General features: G+C 31.0%; 2 protein-coding genes across 4 annotated transcripts in view; both read left to right on the forward strand.

The window, feature by feature from the left end:
* Positions 1 to 4,417: 4,417 nt before the first annotated feature.
* LOC131172656 (disease resistance protein RUN1-like) lies at positions 4,418 to 6,391 on the forward strand. Its single transcript, XM_058134088.1, has 2 exons — positions 4,418 to 5,226; positions 5,491 to 6,391. Exons 1-2 carry the CDS (start codon positions 4,742 to 4,744, stop codon positions 6,389 to 6,391), a joined length of 1,386 nt encoding a protein of 461 aa, XP_057990071.1. The 5' UTR covers positions 4,418 to 4,741.
* A 30-nt stretch (positions 6,392 to 6,421) lies between these two features.
* The window catches only part of LOC110646680 (disease resistance protein RPV1), a 43,626-nt gene continuing 31,606 nt past the window's right edge, over positions 6,422 to 18,441 (forward strand). The window contains exons 1-7 of one of the 3 annotated variants that reach the window (XM_058134086.1): positions 6,422 to 6,555; positions 6,676 to 6,996; positions 7,082 to 8,571; positions 8,990 to 9,169; positions 9,736 to 9,915; positions 10,482 to 10,660; positions 11,627 to 12,181. In XM_058134086.1, coding sequence (XP_057990069.1) covers positions 6,436 to 6,555; positions 6,676 to 6,996; positions 7,082 to 8,571; positions 8,990 to 9,169; positions 9,736 to 9,915; positions 10,482 to 10,500 — 2,310 coding nt within the window. In that variant the 5' untranslated portion in view covers positions 6,422 to 6,435 and the 3' untranslated portion in view covers positions 10,501 to 10,660; positions 11,627 to 12,181. Of the gene's footprint in view, positions 6,556 to 6,675; positions 6,997 to 7,081; positions 8,572 to 8,989; positions 9,170 to 9,735; positions 9,916 to 10,481; positions 10,661 to 11,626; positions 12,182 to 18,441 lie in introns of those variants that run through there. The other 2 variants (XM_058134085.1, XM_058134087.1) reach the window with 2 other exon arrangements.

Below are 18,441 nucleotides of genomic sequence, written 5' to 3' on the forward strand. Positions count from 1 at the left end.
TAGTTTATTTCTAAATCTAGGTGATCAATCCTTGATTATCTATCAATGACTTTCACCTTTTGGTCCTTCAATCAAAGATTAACATAATACCCAATGGGTACCAATATTAAGCAAGTAAATCAAGCACACAAGGAAGGAATCAAAACTCATATTTATGTAAAATAAGGAAATACCCAGTCCAAATCCACAAATTAATCTAAAACATGTTTCCCAACTCTGAAATCTAAAGAGTTTACTCACTCATGATGGTATTTACAAGAAATATTGATAGAAAAGTAAAGAAAAACATGATAAGAGGACTAAAATAGAAAAATCCAGGTGGAAGAACCAAAATCTCTGGTTTCTGGAGCTCCAAAACTGGTGCAGCAGCTCCTCCCCAAGAGAAAATAGCGTCCCCTCTCTCTCTTTCTATTAAATTTTCTTTCCTTTTTGTTTTTCCTCCCTTTCCTCTTGTGGCAAAAATTAGGAAATGATGAATTTATATGGTCCCAAAAAGCTGCCCTAAAAGTAAATAAGAGCCAAGGAGTGGATAGGAAATGAGGTGTAAAATTATCCAAGTCAGCAGCATTTTTCACGTTAGGCGATGCCGCTAGGTCGGCTTAACCCTAAGCGACTTCAGTCGCATGTCGCTTAAGGTTGCGGACCCTCGAAATTTCGGCAGACTTAGAGTAAAATAGACTTTTCTGCTCATGCTTGACTTGTGCTGCACCTCAAGCACTGCTGCTTTACCCTAAGCGGGATCTTAAGCAAAGTCTCAAGCAAATTTCGGTTAACTTGCTCTTTCAAAGCTTGATTTTCTTCAACTTTCCTCTATGCTTAAAGGACTCCAAATTTCTTCAAATCATTTCCTAATGCACTCTTTGATCTTTGATTTGCCACAAAATCCTATCAAAAACAACAAAATTACGAAAATCAAATATAAAGTATCTAAAGTTAACAAATAAGCTAAAATAAAGCTAAAAACATAAAATATACTAAAATATAAGGGCAAAATGGATGCAAAACTACCCTAAAATGCCTATATGAAATGAGTGTAACAAATACCTCCCTATTATATATATATATATATATATATATATATATATATATATATATATATATATATATATATATATATATATATATATATATATATATATATATCCATCGCAATTGAAATAAATATTAATTTACTCTTTAAATTAGCAATTAGAAACAATTAAACATAAATCCTTAGTCCTTCAATTTTTACAAAAGTAATAGTTTTTTTTTTCAGAATTAAAAAAAAAAACTTAAAAGAAAATTTTTCAAAAAAATTATAGGAAATTAAAACATGTAAATATTAAAAAAATATAGAGGTATACGTTAATTAATTTTTACAAATGTAAGCAACGGTATTATAGCGCCAATTTCTTTGTTTTGAGAAAGTAAAGAAATTAAGCAGCCTTAACGTGAAGGAAGATTCACGTGAAATTAAGTAGTTAAATTCTCCTTAATTATGCCTTTGCAACTGCATGGGTTTGTGAACATTAATTTTGCAAAATAGCAAGCCAATCTCCATATTCCAATCCTAGTCCTAGGGCAGAACATAATAAGGAACCTAAGTCAACAGCAGATTATGAAAGCTCAAATGTAGATCATATCAGCATTTCTCTTTTAACTTTCCCATCACGTCTGTGTTACGGCTCAGAAAACTCGTTAATTTATATATCTAAATATATAAAACAAATTAATCTCTTCTAAAAATTTTTCATGTAGCATTCTCAAAAAAAGGTTGCCATCTAATATTTTAAAAATTTTGCACTCTCTCATTTTTATGTATTAAATAAATTTTAATTTACTTTAATATCATTTTATTTTTATTTATCTTATTTTAATATGTATTTAATAAAGACATACTTTCAATTATATATATTAATTGAAATATATATTTACATATAACGAATTATAAAAAAAAAGCAAAATTTTATGTGCATAGTCATAGTAAACTAGAAATTTGTATTAATATTCAATTTTTCATTATTTTCTTGATATTTTTTATAGTACAATTAATAAATCATCGAAATAAAATTTTATTTTTATATTCAAGTGAATATTATTAATTTATGATTTTTATTTATTTTCATAAATATATTTATTGTTGACTTATTATTATTATTATTATTATTATTATTATTATTATGCTAAGGGGTAATTTATTTATAAGATATAATTAATTTAATTACATCAAATTTTCTCTATTTTTGTTTAATTAGTTATTCAATTTCTTTAAATTATTATTATTTATTAACTTATTAATTCTAAAATTATGTATATGTAAGCTATAAATTGTTAAATGATTACCCTTTTAATGATATAAATAAGTAACCATTATTTTTAGGTAAGTTATAATATATAAACATATATTTATTCTATTTACTTATAATTTTATATAGTGCTTACATATAATTTTGCTTTCATTTTTTTTCCTTTTGCGCTATTTTTATGATTTTCAGATTATTAATATTATTTTTAGAATAATATTAATATTATTAAATAAATATAATATTTGAATATATTATTTTTTTATTATTTCAAAAGGATATAAAATTTTTTTATATTTTAAAGTGATGAAAATAATTATATAATTTAATTAATTTTAAATTATTTTATATTTTTAATCGATATTTCTATTATATTATTATATTTTTATTAATTTTATTATGAAATTTTTATTAAAAATTTTGAGAGATAAAATGTTTAATCGAAGATGCAATTAACAATAAATTTAAAATATTATTTTGTTTTTATATATTAAATTATAATTAACAATGTGTCAGAGCACGGTAATTTGTTTGTTAATTATATTAGGGAGATAATATTTTATATTTTGTATTTATTATTACTGTTATTGTAGGAAATTATATATATTTATATTTATTATAAAATTTTAATATTCTGCAAATGCACTTAAAAATGTTGTAATTATCAGTTCATGTATTAATTTACCCATATATATATATATATATATATATATAGAAAAGAACATTGATATAATCAAGAATTGCTGGCAATTTAATTAAAAGCTTGGCTTATTTGAGCATAGATAATGGAAAAGCTTTCGATAGTTTCTACGATTGAACGTTGCCTTCCACATTAAATTTGGAATTGAAATTTCAGATGACTTATTTGATCATAGATAGTAGAAAAAATAAAATTATTTTTTTAATTAGTGTTTTCAGTTTTAGATTCACATATTATTTTGATAAAATATTTTTAAAAATACATTATTTAAATAATTAACCCGAAAGAAGCACAGTGGAAGAAATTGCATTCAGTTTTACTAGAAGGAAAAGTAGAAAATGAAGGGAAAAGCTCTTGATAGTTTCCATACGGAGACCCCACAAGCTTTTTAGTTGCCATCCGCTTAGCAAAGATGAAAGAAGCTGGTTGAACCCCACACACTAAGAGCCCCAATCAGACCTGCCTTGGCATTGAATATGAAATTGAAATTTCTGATTAATGTCGGCCATATAGAACAAAAGATTACAGATAGACCATTGAAAAGAAAAGAAACTTTTGGACAAAATGATTTCTTATTCAACGAAAATTACTTTTTTTCCATCAAAGGAAAAAAAAAATTTTTTTTTAGAGAAAATAATAAACTTATTAAAATATGATATATATATATATATATATATATATATATATCATTAATTTAATATTACAATTAAATAACATTAAATATTTTCATAAAAAATATTTTTTTATATATAAATTATTTTCTAAAAAATAAACAGAGACTAAATAATAAAAAGTATTTCTAACAACTTAATAAATTCATTTTCAATTTGCTATAAAGCTTGCCAAAATAGATTTTCTTTTTTAATTGACATTTTGAATTTCAAATTAGGACTATTTTTCTTTAAGCTAAACATGCATTATTTTTCTTTTTTTTTTTTATAAGTAAAAATTTTATTAATAAAAAGGCCAATAAAAATTAGCACATTTTCTAGTATTTTTGTGAGTACTTTATGATAGGTGATAATTAATTTAATAATAATTTTTTTAAAACTATAAAATTATAAATTTCATAAAGTGTCAAGTCAAAATTAATAGTCTCAATCATGTTCTAGGGTCATAATTATAATTTTCTTAAAGTCATGTATATCATATGATATTTTGTCTAAAAATTTTAATTAAATTATTTAATTATATTAAATTAAGAAATTTAAAATTTTAATTTTTTTTAAAACGTAAAATTTGAATATTAAAGCCTAAAAGAAATGACAAATATTTAAAATAAAATAAAAGAAATGACCTCAATAAAATGTGAAGTTGGTGAAGACTCCATATGGGTGGGAAGGAGCACAATGGAAGAGTGGAAGGCAAAGGGAAAGCTTTTGTCAAAGCTGCAATGCTTCAATCCCACACGCCAAGTTTAGAATTGAATCCCAGTCCATTATTAGACCCACTCTACTGTTTTGCATTTAATTTGTGTGGACTAAATAGAGCTATATGATTCTTCCTGAAGACAGGCGAGTCTGATGTTGACTAAAATGCTTGTTCTTTTTGTCCATTAGTAATATGATCCTTCCTAGGAGAATATTATGGTGTTTCTGGTCATCTTCATCTTATTTCATTTTTTATTCTTCCTTTGCTTCTTCATTTGTTCATAAATTTCTTGCATCAGACTAGTTTCCCCGAATATTCATCTCTAGTATTTTGCTTTCTCTACCTTCTTCAAACTCAGTTGCACAAGATCCTTCTTTTATCACTGATCATGGCTTCTACTTCTTCCACTCCTCCCAATCAGTGGAAGACATGGGATGTTTTTATTAGTTTTAGAGGTGCTGATACACGTTATAATATTCTCTCCCATCTCTCTAAAGCCTTGAAGGACAAACAAATCAAGGCCTTTACGGATGAAGAGCTTCGTAAGGGAGAAGAGATCTCATCAGAGCTCTCGAAAATAATCCGGGAATCAAGTATCTCAATAGTCATTTTCTCTGAAAATTATGCAGATTCTTCATGGTGTTTGGATGAGCTCGTTCAGATACTTAAATGCAAGGAAAAATCAGGACAAATAGTTCTACCAGTTTTTTACAAAGTAGATCCGACTGAGGTTCAAAAACTGACAGGGAATTTTCGGAAGGCATTTGCTATTGCCATGCATGGAGAAAAAGGCACTTCACAAAAGGTGGACAACTGGAAGCGTGCTTTGAAAGAAGTAAGCAACTTATCAGGATGGGATTTACAGGAAATCAAGTAAGGTTATTACTTTTTTTAATTACTCTTTACTGTAGTTTTTCTAGTTTTCAATTTAAGGAAGGGGAATCAAAATATAGAAATTTTTAATAGAGTACATTAATCTTAACATAGAGCATTAATACAAATATAGGCAACACTAATATGGAAATCGATATTTGTTACCTTATTCTAACACCAAAACATATTAATTATATATTACTATTTTCTTAGAAGTGTGAGTCTATCATTTCTTACTAGTGTTTGTTGTTCATATGTGACTAGGTATGAGTCCATATTAGTTGAGGAAATCGCCAATGATGTTTTGAAGAAATTTAGTTATATGCCTAAAAGTGATGATTCTTATGATCGCAAATTGATTGGAATTAAATCGCGTGTGGAAAAAGTGGAATGGTTGTTAAAAGATAAGCAAGTTGTAGGAATTTGGGGGATGGGAGGTGTTGGTAAAACAACTATTGCACTAGAAGTACTTCATCGAAACAAAAATCAATTTACCGGTCATTACTTTGCTGAAAATGTTAGGGAAACAATGAAAAATGAATCATCAAGATCAGTACGAACAGAAATCATTCGTCAATTATTAGGGGACAAACATGTAGATGGTTTGAATGATCATGTTTTCAAAAGGCTCAAAAGTATGAAGGTATTGCTTATTTTTGATGATGTAGAGGATCGAAACCATTTAAAAGATTTAGCAGGAGATTGTGATTTGTATGGTGAGGGAAGTAGAATTATCATAACTAGTAGAGATTCACTTGGTTTATCAGAGGAAGACAGATATGAGGTTGAGAAGTTAAGTGATTCTCAAGGTCTGGAACTCTTTAGCTTGCATGCCTTCGAGCAAAATCGTCCCAAGGAAGAATATAAGGAGCTGTCAAACAAGGCAACAAACTATGCTGGAGGCAATCCATTAGCTCTTAAAATTTTGGGATCTCATTTATTTAATATGCACATAGAAGAATGGGAAAGTGAATTGGAAAAATTGAAAGTTGAACCTCTTGAGAAAATTCAAGCTGTTTTGAAAACAAGTTATGATGGGCTAGGAGATAAGGACAAGGACATATTTCTTGATATTGCATGTTTCTTCAAAGGGCAAAATAAAGATGAGGTTGAGAGAATATTGGAAGCATTGGTTTCTTTCCAAAAAGTGGAATACCTCGCTTAATTAAAAAATCTCTCATAACTGTTTCGTCACTCAATGAGATTCATATGCATGACTTGCTAGAGCAAATTGGCAAGGATATTGTTATTAAGGAATGCAAACAGCCTGGAGGACGCAGCAGGTTGTGGAATTATGAAGATATTAGTCATGCATTGACAACAGGGACGGTAAGGACCAAATTAATCAATGAAACTTTTTTCATTATCATATTTGAATTTTGTAACAATTGTAGATCTCATGACGAATTAAGTATTAATCAATAATCCTTTTTGCTGTTATTATATTAGGGAACCGAAAATGTTGAAGGCATATTTCTTGATACGATGGGGAGAGAGAATTTTTGGAAGCATGAGTTTGAGAGAGGTATTTTGAAGCCAAGTGCCACGGCCTTTACGAAGATGTGCAATCTTAGATTTGTCCATGTCTTTTTAGAAAAAGACAATTTGCTCCTTCCTAAGAACTTTGAATTTTGTCCACAAGCGCTAAGATATCTTCACTGGGTTTATTATCCTCTGGAATATTTGCCATTAAACTTTTGGACAAATAATCTTGTAGAACTTCATATGCGTTGTAGCAAACTCATACGACTGTGGAATGGAGGAGATAAGGTACAGTTAATAAATTTTAGATACATTTTATAAAGTTATAAATTTGTATTTTCTAATTTATTGATATTTTTCTATTTAATTACAGCCTCTTGGAAATTTGAAATTAATGTGCCTCAACTACTCTGATGACCTGATCAGGATTCCGAACCTGTCTAGTATTGCCCCAAATCTCGAGTTTTTGTATTTGGAAGGATGTAAGAGCTTGGTTGAAATTCCCTCTCTTCAAAATCTGAGCAAGCTTACTGAACTTCATCTAAGTGATTGCTGCAAAATCAAAGATTGTCCAGAGATTCCGTGTAATATAAGGATTCTAACTTTAAATTACACTGGAATAGAACAACTGCCCTCATCAATTAAGCATCTGTCTCAACTTGTCACGTTGTCCTTGAATGATTGTAAAGAACTCGTGAGTCTTCCAAGCAGCATTGGCAATTTGAAACGTCTTGAACAACTTTTTCTAGTTGGATGTTCAAGACTCGTGACTATTCCAAGCAGCATAGGTGAGTTGAAATGTCTTGAAAGTTTATCTCTCTGGATGTGCTCAAATTTAGCAAGTCTTCCAGAAAGCATCAAACAACTTTCGAAGTTGAAAGAGCTTGATTTAAGCGATTGCGAGAGTCTTAAGAGTTTACCAGAGCTTCCGTCATGCTTAGAATGCTTAGCTGCAGGTAATTGCCCCTCTCTGGAATCTGCATCAATTTCTTTCCATTTCTTAGAGCATGAAGATGAAAATGAAGAAGCAGATAAAAGTGAAGATGAAAATGAAAAAGCATATAAAAGTGGATTTGAAGATTGCAAATTTCTTGATTTTAGTGATTGCGTCAATTTGAATAAGAAAGTAATGGAGGATGTTTTTGAAGCGCATCTGTTGGGCGAGAAAGTTAGATTATCTATGGCAGGAGGTGGAGTGCCAGAAAGGATGAGATATAAGAATAAAGGGTCCTCGTTTTCATTCGAACTTGACCTTCGTCACTTAATTGCCTTCTCTTTCTGCGTTGTTGTTGATACCACACATCGTCATCATTTCGATGGAAGAATCGAATGTAGAGTGGATTTCATATATGAATCTGAAAATAGGCATGGACTTAATAAATTCTTCTTACTTTGCGATCGGTATTTTAAGAATTGGAATGGCTATTATGAAGGTCCGCATCTTTCGGACTCATCACACGTGCTTCTTTCATTCAATGAATTGAGGACACGTTTTGATGAAGAGTGTTTCGTTAAGGCCTCAATTTGCTTCACCACTGGCGATGAGGAGGAAATTATGGAGTGTGGGGTCCATCCTATTTATTATAGAAATAAAAGGAGAAGCAGAAATGAAGAGCATCAGGACGACGAGCAACCCCATCAGCATCAGGATGACGAGAAAGGCGAACCTCCTCTTCAAAGATTGGAACACAATGAGGACCAAAATGCCTCAATTCAAACATTAACAGAAGAAGAGCAACCCCATCAGCATCAGGATGAAGAGAAAGGCGAACTTCCTCTTCAAAGATTGGAACCAATTGAGGACCAAAATGACATTTTGAATCATGAGAGGAGGAAAAGGAAGAGGAAGAGGAAAAGGAAGAGGTAAATCCATTTTTTATTTGCTGTTTTAGCATTCTTAATTTCAATATTCTACCTCAGCACACTTGCTTCTTAACTGCTCCAAGGTTAGACATCACACAATCTGCTGCATTTAGAACTATTCAAATTTTATTTTGTTAACAAAAAAAAAAGGTAGATTCACTCAAGTGTCTTAAGTATGTAATGGCAATCCATTGCCAATAGATGCCTTGTACCCTAGCAAGCAGAACTATGTTCATTCTCAATCTACAATAAATTTTCATAGAAGCAATACCTGCATTTTGGCCTTCCTGAAGAGTTAGGCTTTGTGAAATTCCCAAATCAGTAGTTAGCCATTTTCTCATTTTTCTTCTTTTCAAGCTTGTATACATTTTATTTTAAAGATGAGCTTCCTACTGTTGGATTCAATTTCTTATTACAGGAGCAAAATTGGACATCAAAATTCAATAATAAGCATTGAAAAAAAACATGAGGAAGACAACGAAGGCGAACCTGAGGATAAGCAACGCAATGACTTACTGAATCCAGAGGAGGAAGAGAACCAAAATGACATTTTGAATCACGAGAGAACAAAAAGGAAGAGGAAGAAGAAAAGGAAAAGGTAAATCTATTTCTTATTTGCTGTTTTAGCATTCTTAATTTCTTCATTCTCCGTCGGCACACTTGCTTCTTAACTACTCCAAGGTTAGATATTACACAATCTGCTGCTCCATATTCTATTTATAAATCCAAAATTTTACAATATTGGGCCTCAATTTCTTCCAATTACTCTATTCATGTTGATGGGTACTTATTGCTTGACCAACTTATTTGATGTATGCCATATATTATATGGATATTATCCTTTCATTCATTGATTTTCACTCTCATTTTGTGACATAATATTTCTGCTGCATTTAGAAATATTCATTTTTTTTCCTATAAAAAAAAAGCAGTTAGATTCACTCAAGTGTCTTAAGTATGCAATGGCAATCAATTGCTAATAGATGCCTTGTGCCCTGACACACAGGACAATGCATTTTGGCCTTCCTGAAGAATTAGGCTGTGCAACTTTTCCAAATTTGTAGTTGGCCATTTTCTCATTTTTCTCTTTTCCAAGAATTTAGTTAATATACATTTTATTTTAGAGATGAGCTTCCTACTGTTGGATTCAATTTCCTGTTACAGGAGAAAAATTGGACATCAAAATTCGATAATTAGCATTGAAAAAAAACATGAGGAAGACAACGAAGGCGAACCTGAGGATAAGCAACGCAATGACTTACTGAATCCGGAGGAGGATGAGAACCAAAATGACATTTTGAATCACGAGAGAAGAAAAAGGAAGAGCAAGAAGAAAAGGAAAAGGTAAATCTATTTCTTATTTGCTGTTTTAGCATTCTTAATCTCTTCATTCTCCGTCGGCACACTTGCTTCTTAACTACTCCAAGGTTAGATATTACACAATCTGCTGCTCCATATTCTATTTATAAATCCAAAATTTTACAATATTGGGCCTCAATTTCTTCCAATTACTCTATTCATGTTGATGGGTACTTATTGCTTGACCAACTTATTTGATGTATGCCATATATTATATGGATATTATCCTTTCATTCATTGATTTTCACTCTCATTTTGTGACATAATATTTCTGCTGCATTTAGAAATATTCATTTTTTTTCCTATAAAAAAAAAGCAGTTAGATTCACTCAAGTGTCTTAAGTATGCAATGGCAATCAATTGCTAATAGATGCCTTGTGCCCTGACACACAGGACAATGCATTTTGGCCTTCCTGAAGAATTAGGCTGTGCAACTTTTCCAAATTTGTAGTTGGCCATTTTCTCATTTTTCTCTTTTCCAAGAATGTAGTTAATATACATTTTATTATAGAGATGAGCTTCCTACTGTTGGATTCAATTTCCTGTTACAGGAGCAAAATTGGACATTAAAATTCAATAATTAGCATTGAAAAAAACATGAGGAAGACAACGAAGGCGAACCTGAGGATAAGCAACGCAATGACTTACTGAATCCAGAGGAGGATGAGAACCAAAATGACATTTTGAATCACGAGAGAACAAAAAGGAAGAGGAAGAAGAAAAGGAAAAGGTAAATCTATTTCTTATTTGCTGTTTTAGCATTCTTAATTTCAGTATTCTCCGTCAGCACACTCACTTCTTAACCGCTCCGAGGTTTGACATTGCTCAATCTGCTGCATTTAGAAATATTGTTTTTTTTTGGTTAAAAAAAAAAAGCCAGGTAGATTCACTCAAGTGTCTTAAGTATGTAATGGCAATCAATTGCCAATAGATGCCTTGTGCCCTGAGAAGCAGGAAAATGTTCATTCTCAATCTACAATAAATTTTCATAGAAGCAGTACATGCATTTTGGCCTTCCTGAAGAATTAGGCTGTGTGAAATTTCCAAATCAGTAGTTGGCCATTTTCTCTTTTTTCTCTTTTCCAAGCATGTTGTTAATATACATTTTATTTTAAAGATGAGCTTCCTAATGTTGGATTCAATTTCCTCTTAAATTGGACATCATAATTCATTAATAAGCATTGAAAAAAAAAAAGAAAAACATGAGAAAGACAATGAAGGCGAACATGAGGATAAAGACAAAATAACTTATTGAGTCTGGAGGAGGATGAGAACCAAATGACATCTTGAATCATGGGAGAAGGAAAAGGAAGAGGAAGAGGAAAAGGAAAAGGTAAATCTATTTCTTATTTGCTGTTTTAGCATTCTTAACTGCTCCAAGGTTAGAGATGGCACAATCTGCTGCAATTAGAACTATCCTTTTCTTTTTTGGTTAAAAAAAAAACCAGGTAGATTCACTTAAGTGTCTTAAGTATGTAATGGCAATCAATTGCCAATTGATGCATTGTGCCCTGACAAGCAGGACAATGTTCATTCTCAAATTATGAATAATTTTTATAGAAGCAATTAGGCTGTGTGAAATTTCCAAATCAATAGTTGGCCATTTTCTCATTTTTCTGTTTTCCAAGCGCGTAGATAATTTACATTTTATTTTAAACATGAGCTTCCTCCAGTTGGTTTCAATTTCCTGTTACAGGAGGATGCAAATTCAATCTTGAATCAAAGTTCACTAATAAGCATTGAAAATTTTAATTTGGGGCTGCATTTTTTGGCCGCACCAGATAATAGCTTGTTGGGTTGTTTGAACCTTGAAAGGTCTTGTTTTTTGAGACTATGTAGGTTGACACAATGGTTGTGTTCTATGTTGTATTTAGCAGTGTTTGCATAGGAATTTTTTTAGTACAGGTTGGGTGTTTGAGGTGTGACCTGTTGATGACGGGTAGCACCATCTGCTTGTTTTCCCCCCTAAACATCTCTATTTTTTATTTTTTGATAATATTTTCTGTCTATGCTTGTTTGGACTTCCTAGGAGAAACATATTATACAGTAATAAATTGGATGCTTAAGTTTTCAGAAATTGCTTCTTGTGACCAAGATTAGAAAACATCACCACTATATGGATTTGCGAACACTTGCGGTGACGCAACGTGTAGCGTGGAAAAGGATAGACACACAATCAAACTCTTAAAAATAAGATCTTATCCAAGATCTTAAGAAACACAAGATTCAATCCAGAATCTGAAGATAAAACAAAGCAAAGACAACTTTATGAAAAAAAAAATACTTCATTGAATAAATCTTAAATCTTATACATAAAAAAAAAAAAATACAATGGGTATTTATTAAGTTCTAAATCCTAATCTAGGTAGGAATGAATTAAAGAGTCCTAATCTAAATAGAAAACATATTTAAATATCTAAATTAAATAGAAATAGTATTTTACAGTCTTAAATAAACTAGAAAATATAAATAAAATTTATATAGAAAATAAAAAATTCTATTAGAGTTAGGAATCCTCATAAAAATAGAAAAATACAATTCTTTGGATGTGGCATAGATTTGCACACTACGTCATTCACCTACACTTTCAAGAAAATTCAACCCTGAATTTTAAAGTGTTGATGAATCAAAATCTCCATTGGAAGATCACATCATATCTTCTTCTTGAATGATATTAATAAGATTGGCTTGAACAAATTTGATTTGAACAATTTTACATCTTCCTTGGCATACTTACATTCACCTGGACAAGTAAAATCAATAAAAATACTGGGAAAATTGTTAGAGAAAATTTCAATCTTCATTGAAATCTCCTTGGCTTGATCTTTTCCCATGACACTCTTTTCAAACTCTTCATCAACTACCATAACAAAATGCATTACAAAAGTGTCAAATTCAAATTCAAGATGATCTATTTGTTCTATAAAATCTTTTCATAATTTGTATTCATTCTTTTGTATGAACATTGACCTCCTCATCAAGCATGTCGATTCATCTTGTTCACAATCTTCCTCTTCATCCTCTCCATCAGGTCCACAAAAGATTCCACTACCATCATCATCATGTTTTTCAATGCTGTTGATGGTTTTTTTCTTTGGATTGACAAGATCAGGATTAAATTTAGCTCTATCATGGTTAGCTCCATCGGCTTGAATAGGTTCTTGATTTCTTTTCTCAACATTAATAACTTCCAACAAGCAGTAAATCTCTTACAATTGATGCCCTATGTTGCAAAAAGATGTAGTCTATTCTTTGATTCCTTGACAAATAGCGTACAACCCCTGATCACCATCACGAGGTTGATTGCCAGCACTACCACCAATATTGGCCATTGTAATGAGGGTGAAATCCCTGCTCTGATACCACCTAATGCAGTGTGTAGCAAGAAAAATGATCAACGCATGATCAAACCCTTGAAAGTAAATAAGATCTAATCCAAGATCTTAAGAAACACAAGATTCAATCTATAATCTAAAGATAAAATAAAGCAAAGACAACTTTATGAAGAAAAATATTTCATTGAATAAATCTTTAAACTAATACATAATAAAAATACAATGGGTATTTATAGAGTTCTTGTTATAACAAGCACGCAATTTTAAGGCACACATACAAATCACACAATCACACAATATAAAAAAGAGAAGAAGAATAATACAAGATTTTAATGTGGTTTGACTGCATAGTCTACGTCCATAGGCAAGACAGGAGAAAAAGTTTTACTATAATTAAAAGAGTAAGATACAATCAATTAGAACTCTCAAACCTTAACTCTAGTGTGTTCCTCAAATATCTCACAACTCTATTGTAAAAGACAGAATATTACAATATTTATACTGGTCCATACCGCAGGGGCGTTGTCCTACACCCTCAAAGAGATCAGTTCTAAGACGCTTGACCTTCTTTTTTATATGCTTTTCAATCATTGTCTTCCACTTTATAAAGGTTAAAAATGCCTCATCTTTTATTTTCAGAAAATACATCCATACCATATGAGAGTAATCATCAATCAAAGGCATGAAGTACCTGGCACCGCTCGTGGAAGGGATTCTGTTAGGACCCCATAGATCTGAGTGGATATAATCTACCGTTCCTCTAGTTTTGCGCAATGCCTTTTTGTCAAACTTCACCCTGGTCTGTTTGCCAAACACACGATGTTCACAAAAGTCTATAGATTTTGTTTTCTGCACGTCCAATAAATCCTACTTGCTTAACACAGATAACTCTCTTTCACTCATATGACCAAGTTGCAAATGCCACAATTGAGTCTAATTTTGATTATTGCTTCCGGATGTTTCTATAGCTTCCCCCGAAACCATATGATTGCGTACTCTGTAAGTATACGGGTCGTTCAAGTAGTAAAGAAAAGATATCGTCCCATAGAGATTTGTTGTTTGTACCAAACTATAAAAGTCATGATTATTTAGGTTATCGATAATTTGTGCCAAAAATAGAGTAAGAGATGCAGCAAATTAAATTGGAAAAATAAAGAAATTATGATGAATGAAGCAATGAAAATTCTAAGCACTATACTAATTTACCAAAATTTTCAATAGGTAATTAAGGATTTAATTAATTAATGGCAAAATTGATTCTAGAGTTGAGGTTCATGAAGTAAATTTTATTGGGATTTGGATAGGCAAAACTAAGATTAAGGAAAATACAAGCTTGAAGGAAATTGATTCTGATTTTCTTTAATTTCTCTTTCAAGCAAACTAAAGAGTGTTTTACAGGAAACTAAACCCCATTCTCATGCGATGTTTAATTACCCCAAACCCTTTAAGCACTTCAATCAACTTGAAATTCCTCTTAACCCACTAGTTTATTTCTAACACTAGGTGATTAAGTTCATTATCTTGATCCTCTCGGTCCTTTAATCTAAGATTAAGAACAAAACTCAAAGGGTACCAACAATGGGTATGTAAATAAGCACACAAGATAAGAATCAAAACTTATATATATTAAAATCTGGCTAAAACCAGTCCATATCCACAGATAAAACTTAAATCATTACACCAAACTCTGAAATCTTAAGTATCTACTCACTCATGCTTGTATTTAGAAGTATAAAATATGAAATAGAACAAGAAAACATGAAAATAAAACTAAAAATAAAAGAACCCAGAAGAAGAAGATCCAAATCTCTGAAAAATGGAAGCTGGAAAACGTCACTCTGCCGGCGTTTTTCCTCCTAGAAATGGCGTGATTCCCTCTTTCCTTTCTCTTTTGATTTTTCTCTCTCTTTCTCCTTTTTGGTAAAAATGAGAATATGATGCTTATACATCCCCTCAAGGTTTGCCTTAAAAATAGTCTCTAAAGGGATAAAGACAAAAGGTGTGAAAAGAGAAAATTTTTCCATGTCAGCAAATCTGCCGGCACCATCCCACATGCCTCATGTTGATTTAAGTTGTTTTCCACATGCCTCATGTTGATTTAAGTTGTTTTCCACATGCCTCATGTTGATTCGGAGGAGGAGCTTTTAGATTCTGCATGACTAGCTACACTGGGCATGTTGAAGTCCTTGAAACTTTCGGTGTGTTTTGTTCCGAAATCTCTGTTTACACGACCTAGTGTGAATTTACATGCCTCAACACGGGGCATGTTGAGGCCCTTGAAAGTCTCGGCTGGTCTTCTTCTTTAAGCAAATTTTCTTCATTTTCACACAACTTTAAGCTTCCAAATCACTTTGAATTTCTTTTATGTGGACCTTTTTGCCTTTAAACCTTATTAAAACCTATCAAAAACATTAAAATTCTAAAAATCAAATATAATGAAACTAAAATTAACAAATTAACTAAAATAAGCATTAAAAGTATAAAATTACTAAACTAAAAAGAGCAAAATGGATACAAAACTACCCTAAAATATCTATATAAAATGGGTTTATCAAATTTCCCTAAACTCAAATCTTTGCTTGTCCTCAAGCAAATTAAAAACAAATATTTGCAATTGGGGTCCATTTTTCTTAGATCCATGAAAATCACTCATTCAAGCTTTCAAACTTACCTCTAGCCACCAACAAACCATATACCTACCTTCAAGATATAAGGAATTCAATTCTCACCAAAGTTATCACCGCTTAGCCTTGGGTCAATTATTCATTCCATCAAACCCAAACCAATCAATTACATAGAGAAATCATACTAAAATAGGCTCTAAAACAATGCATAAACTAAAGCGTCTCAAATGATGATGGAAATAGTTTAAATGGATGAATAATGTGCCAATCTCCACTAATGTAGCAAAACACAATCAAGAGATCAAAAGGACTTTTAATGGATGTAATGGGGCTAAGGTGTAATAATGTGGTTAACAAGAAAAGGTAAAAGGGAAGCAAAACATGAAAATAATTAAATTGTTAAAAAGATCAAGATACACTTTTCTTTTATTATTATTTTTATTTTTATTTTATTTTGTTTTATTTTATTTTATTTTTTAAGAATCAAATGGGAGGAAGAACTTTACAATAAATCACTAATACTAGCATACAATTTTTGCAACTCTTTTAGGGACTACATAAATAACATTGAATTTTGCTTTGCATTGCATTGTCCCTTTTTAATTCACCCCCCAACTCATTTCTTTGTATACTTGGGTGGTAAATAATTTTTTTCGCAACATGATATGATTGCTAGCCAATTTTACGTTAGTACTTCTCCCACTTGATTGTTATATACTTTTTTTTTTTAAATCTATCTCTTAAACAAATTATTCTCACGAAGGACGATAAGTGTTTAGGTTTATGGCTAGGTAAATTATGGGTGCCAAGGAAATAAAGGGTATAAATGAAAGCTCAAATTGGTTTCAAAGGGCAAAATTTAAAATGAGGTTGGTTAAGGCTAAAAATGTGGGTTTAAAATTTGAAGAATGCCTTAATCATTTCTCTTTTCAAGTGAATGCTAAAATTTTGCCTCGAAAGGTCTAGAAGGCTTATTCTAGGATTGGTGAGACACAATTAGTTATTTCTTACTCTAGAGTTTTCTTTAAGCACTCAAAACTCAATGTAATTAATTGGGTGGCCCTTGGCTAAGAAGATATGAAGATAGATAAGAATCTCATAACCTCATACCAATCCGAAACTTTCAATCTATCAAACCCATCTAGAGGTAAGCTCAATTGCTTTTCAAAATGATTCTCAATCTTCTAAGAATTAGGTAAAAATTTATTTATTTATTTATTTATTTTATTTATTTATTTTTTTTATTTTTTTTATGTATGCATGATTCCTAAAATGAATGCAAAAATTAAATTAAATAAAAAAATTGAAATAAAAACTATACATGATCTATATGATATCTATATGCAAGTGTATATATTTACATGGTATAGGTGTATGGCGTATGTGAACTAAGTAACTAAGTATAAATGAAATGCAATTTAAGTAATGTAAATAAAAAGGATTAAAAATTTTGCAAAAATTTTGCCCTCCCCCAAACTCAAATTAGACAATGTCCTCATTGGCTTAAATGAATGCAAAGATGGACAAACAGTAAATAAACTAATTAGCTCATACAATATGTGCAATTGGGAATTAAAGCTAAATAAGAACAATTAATTCAAAATTAAGCTCAAAATAATATGAACTGATGTCCCAAAATATGTCCAAGAGGGGGGTGAATTGGACTCTAAAAACAATTTTTCGGTTCTTGATCAAAACCTTTGAAAAATTGCAGCTTGGTTCAACCTAATTTTCTAATGTGAAATATGAATAATACAGCTCTATTGATAAGTTGATTCAAAGTTGAGTCATAAGCAATCAGTATACTGATCTAACAGAATATATTGGCATTTAGTAAAAATTTCAGTAATTTGAATAAGTTCACAACACAGCAAACAGAGCAGTATACCAAATATATTAGTTGACAACAAATAAAACAATAAGCAAATTAAATCAGATATCAACAGATTCTATAGTAAACCAATTTTCTCAGTTTGCAGTAAAGTTAACCATAAACAGTATCAATTTTCATATCAGCAAAAACAACTCAATCAGAAAGTTAAAATGCATAAATGTTAAGAGTAAGAGTTGAGAAAATTGAATACTGAATTTTTATGGTAGTTCGGCTCAACTAGCCTACATCCACTCTCTCAAAGATCTCACTTTGAGTCTTCACTTCACTAATCTTCTCTTTTAAAGGCAAGAGACAAAAAAACCCTTTACAAATCTTCTCACCAAAGCTTTTACAAGTAGCTTCACACTTCTATCAAGTGTTATCCCAAACACTTTTCACAATCAAGCTTCAATAGGTGCTTGAATGACCTCTCATAAATGATAATAAAGTGTTTAAAACTCAATCTCACTCAATACAACAGAATCTATAAAGAAGAGATGAGTAGGTAAGCCAATAATAAGCAATAAAAATAATTTTGAGCACTTTGAATGAAAGTTTTAATGATCTTGAAAGGTTAGGAACAGTAGAGAGACTTTCATTAAGTGTAAAATGGCCAAGGATAAGTGTATTTATAGCTTTGGAACGTTTCTGACCATTTGAGAACTCATTTGAACATTAC

The sequence above is a fragment of the Hevea brasiliensis genome, chromosome 14, assembly GCF_030052815.1.
Source record: "Hevea brasiliensis isolate MT/VB/25A 57/8 chromosome 14, ASM3005281v1, whole genome shotgun sequence".
Taxonomy (NCBI): domain Eukaryota; kingdom Viridiplantae; phylum Streptophyta; class Magnoliopsida; order Malpighiales; family Euphorbiaceae; genus Hevea; species Hevea brasiliensis.

Bases quoted from the DNA above. Each gene is read 5' to 3' on its own strand.
- LOC131172656 (XM_058134088.1), top strand. From the start codon at position 4,742: ATGGCTTCTACTTCTTCCACTCCTCCCAATCAGTGGAAGACATGGGAT. The intron at 5,227-5,490 runs GTAAGGTTATTA...ATATGTGACTAG, and splicing joins TGGGATTTACAGGAAATCAA to GTATGAGTCCATATTAGTTG.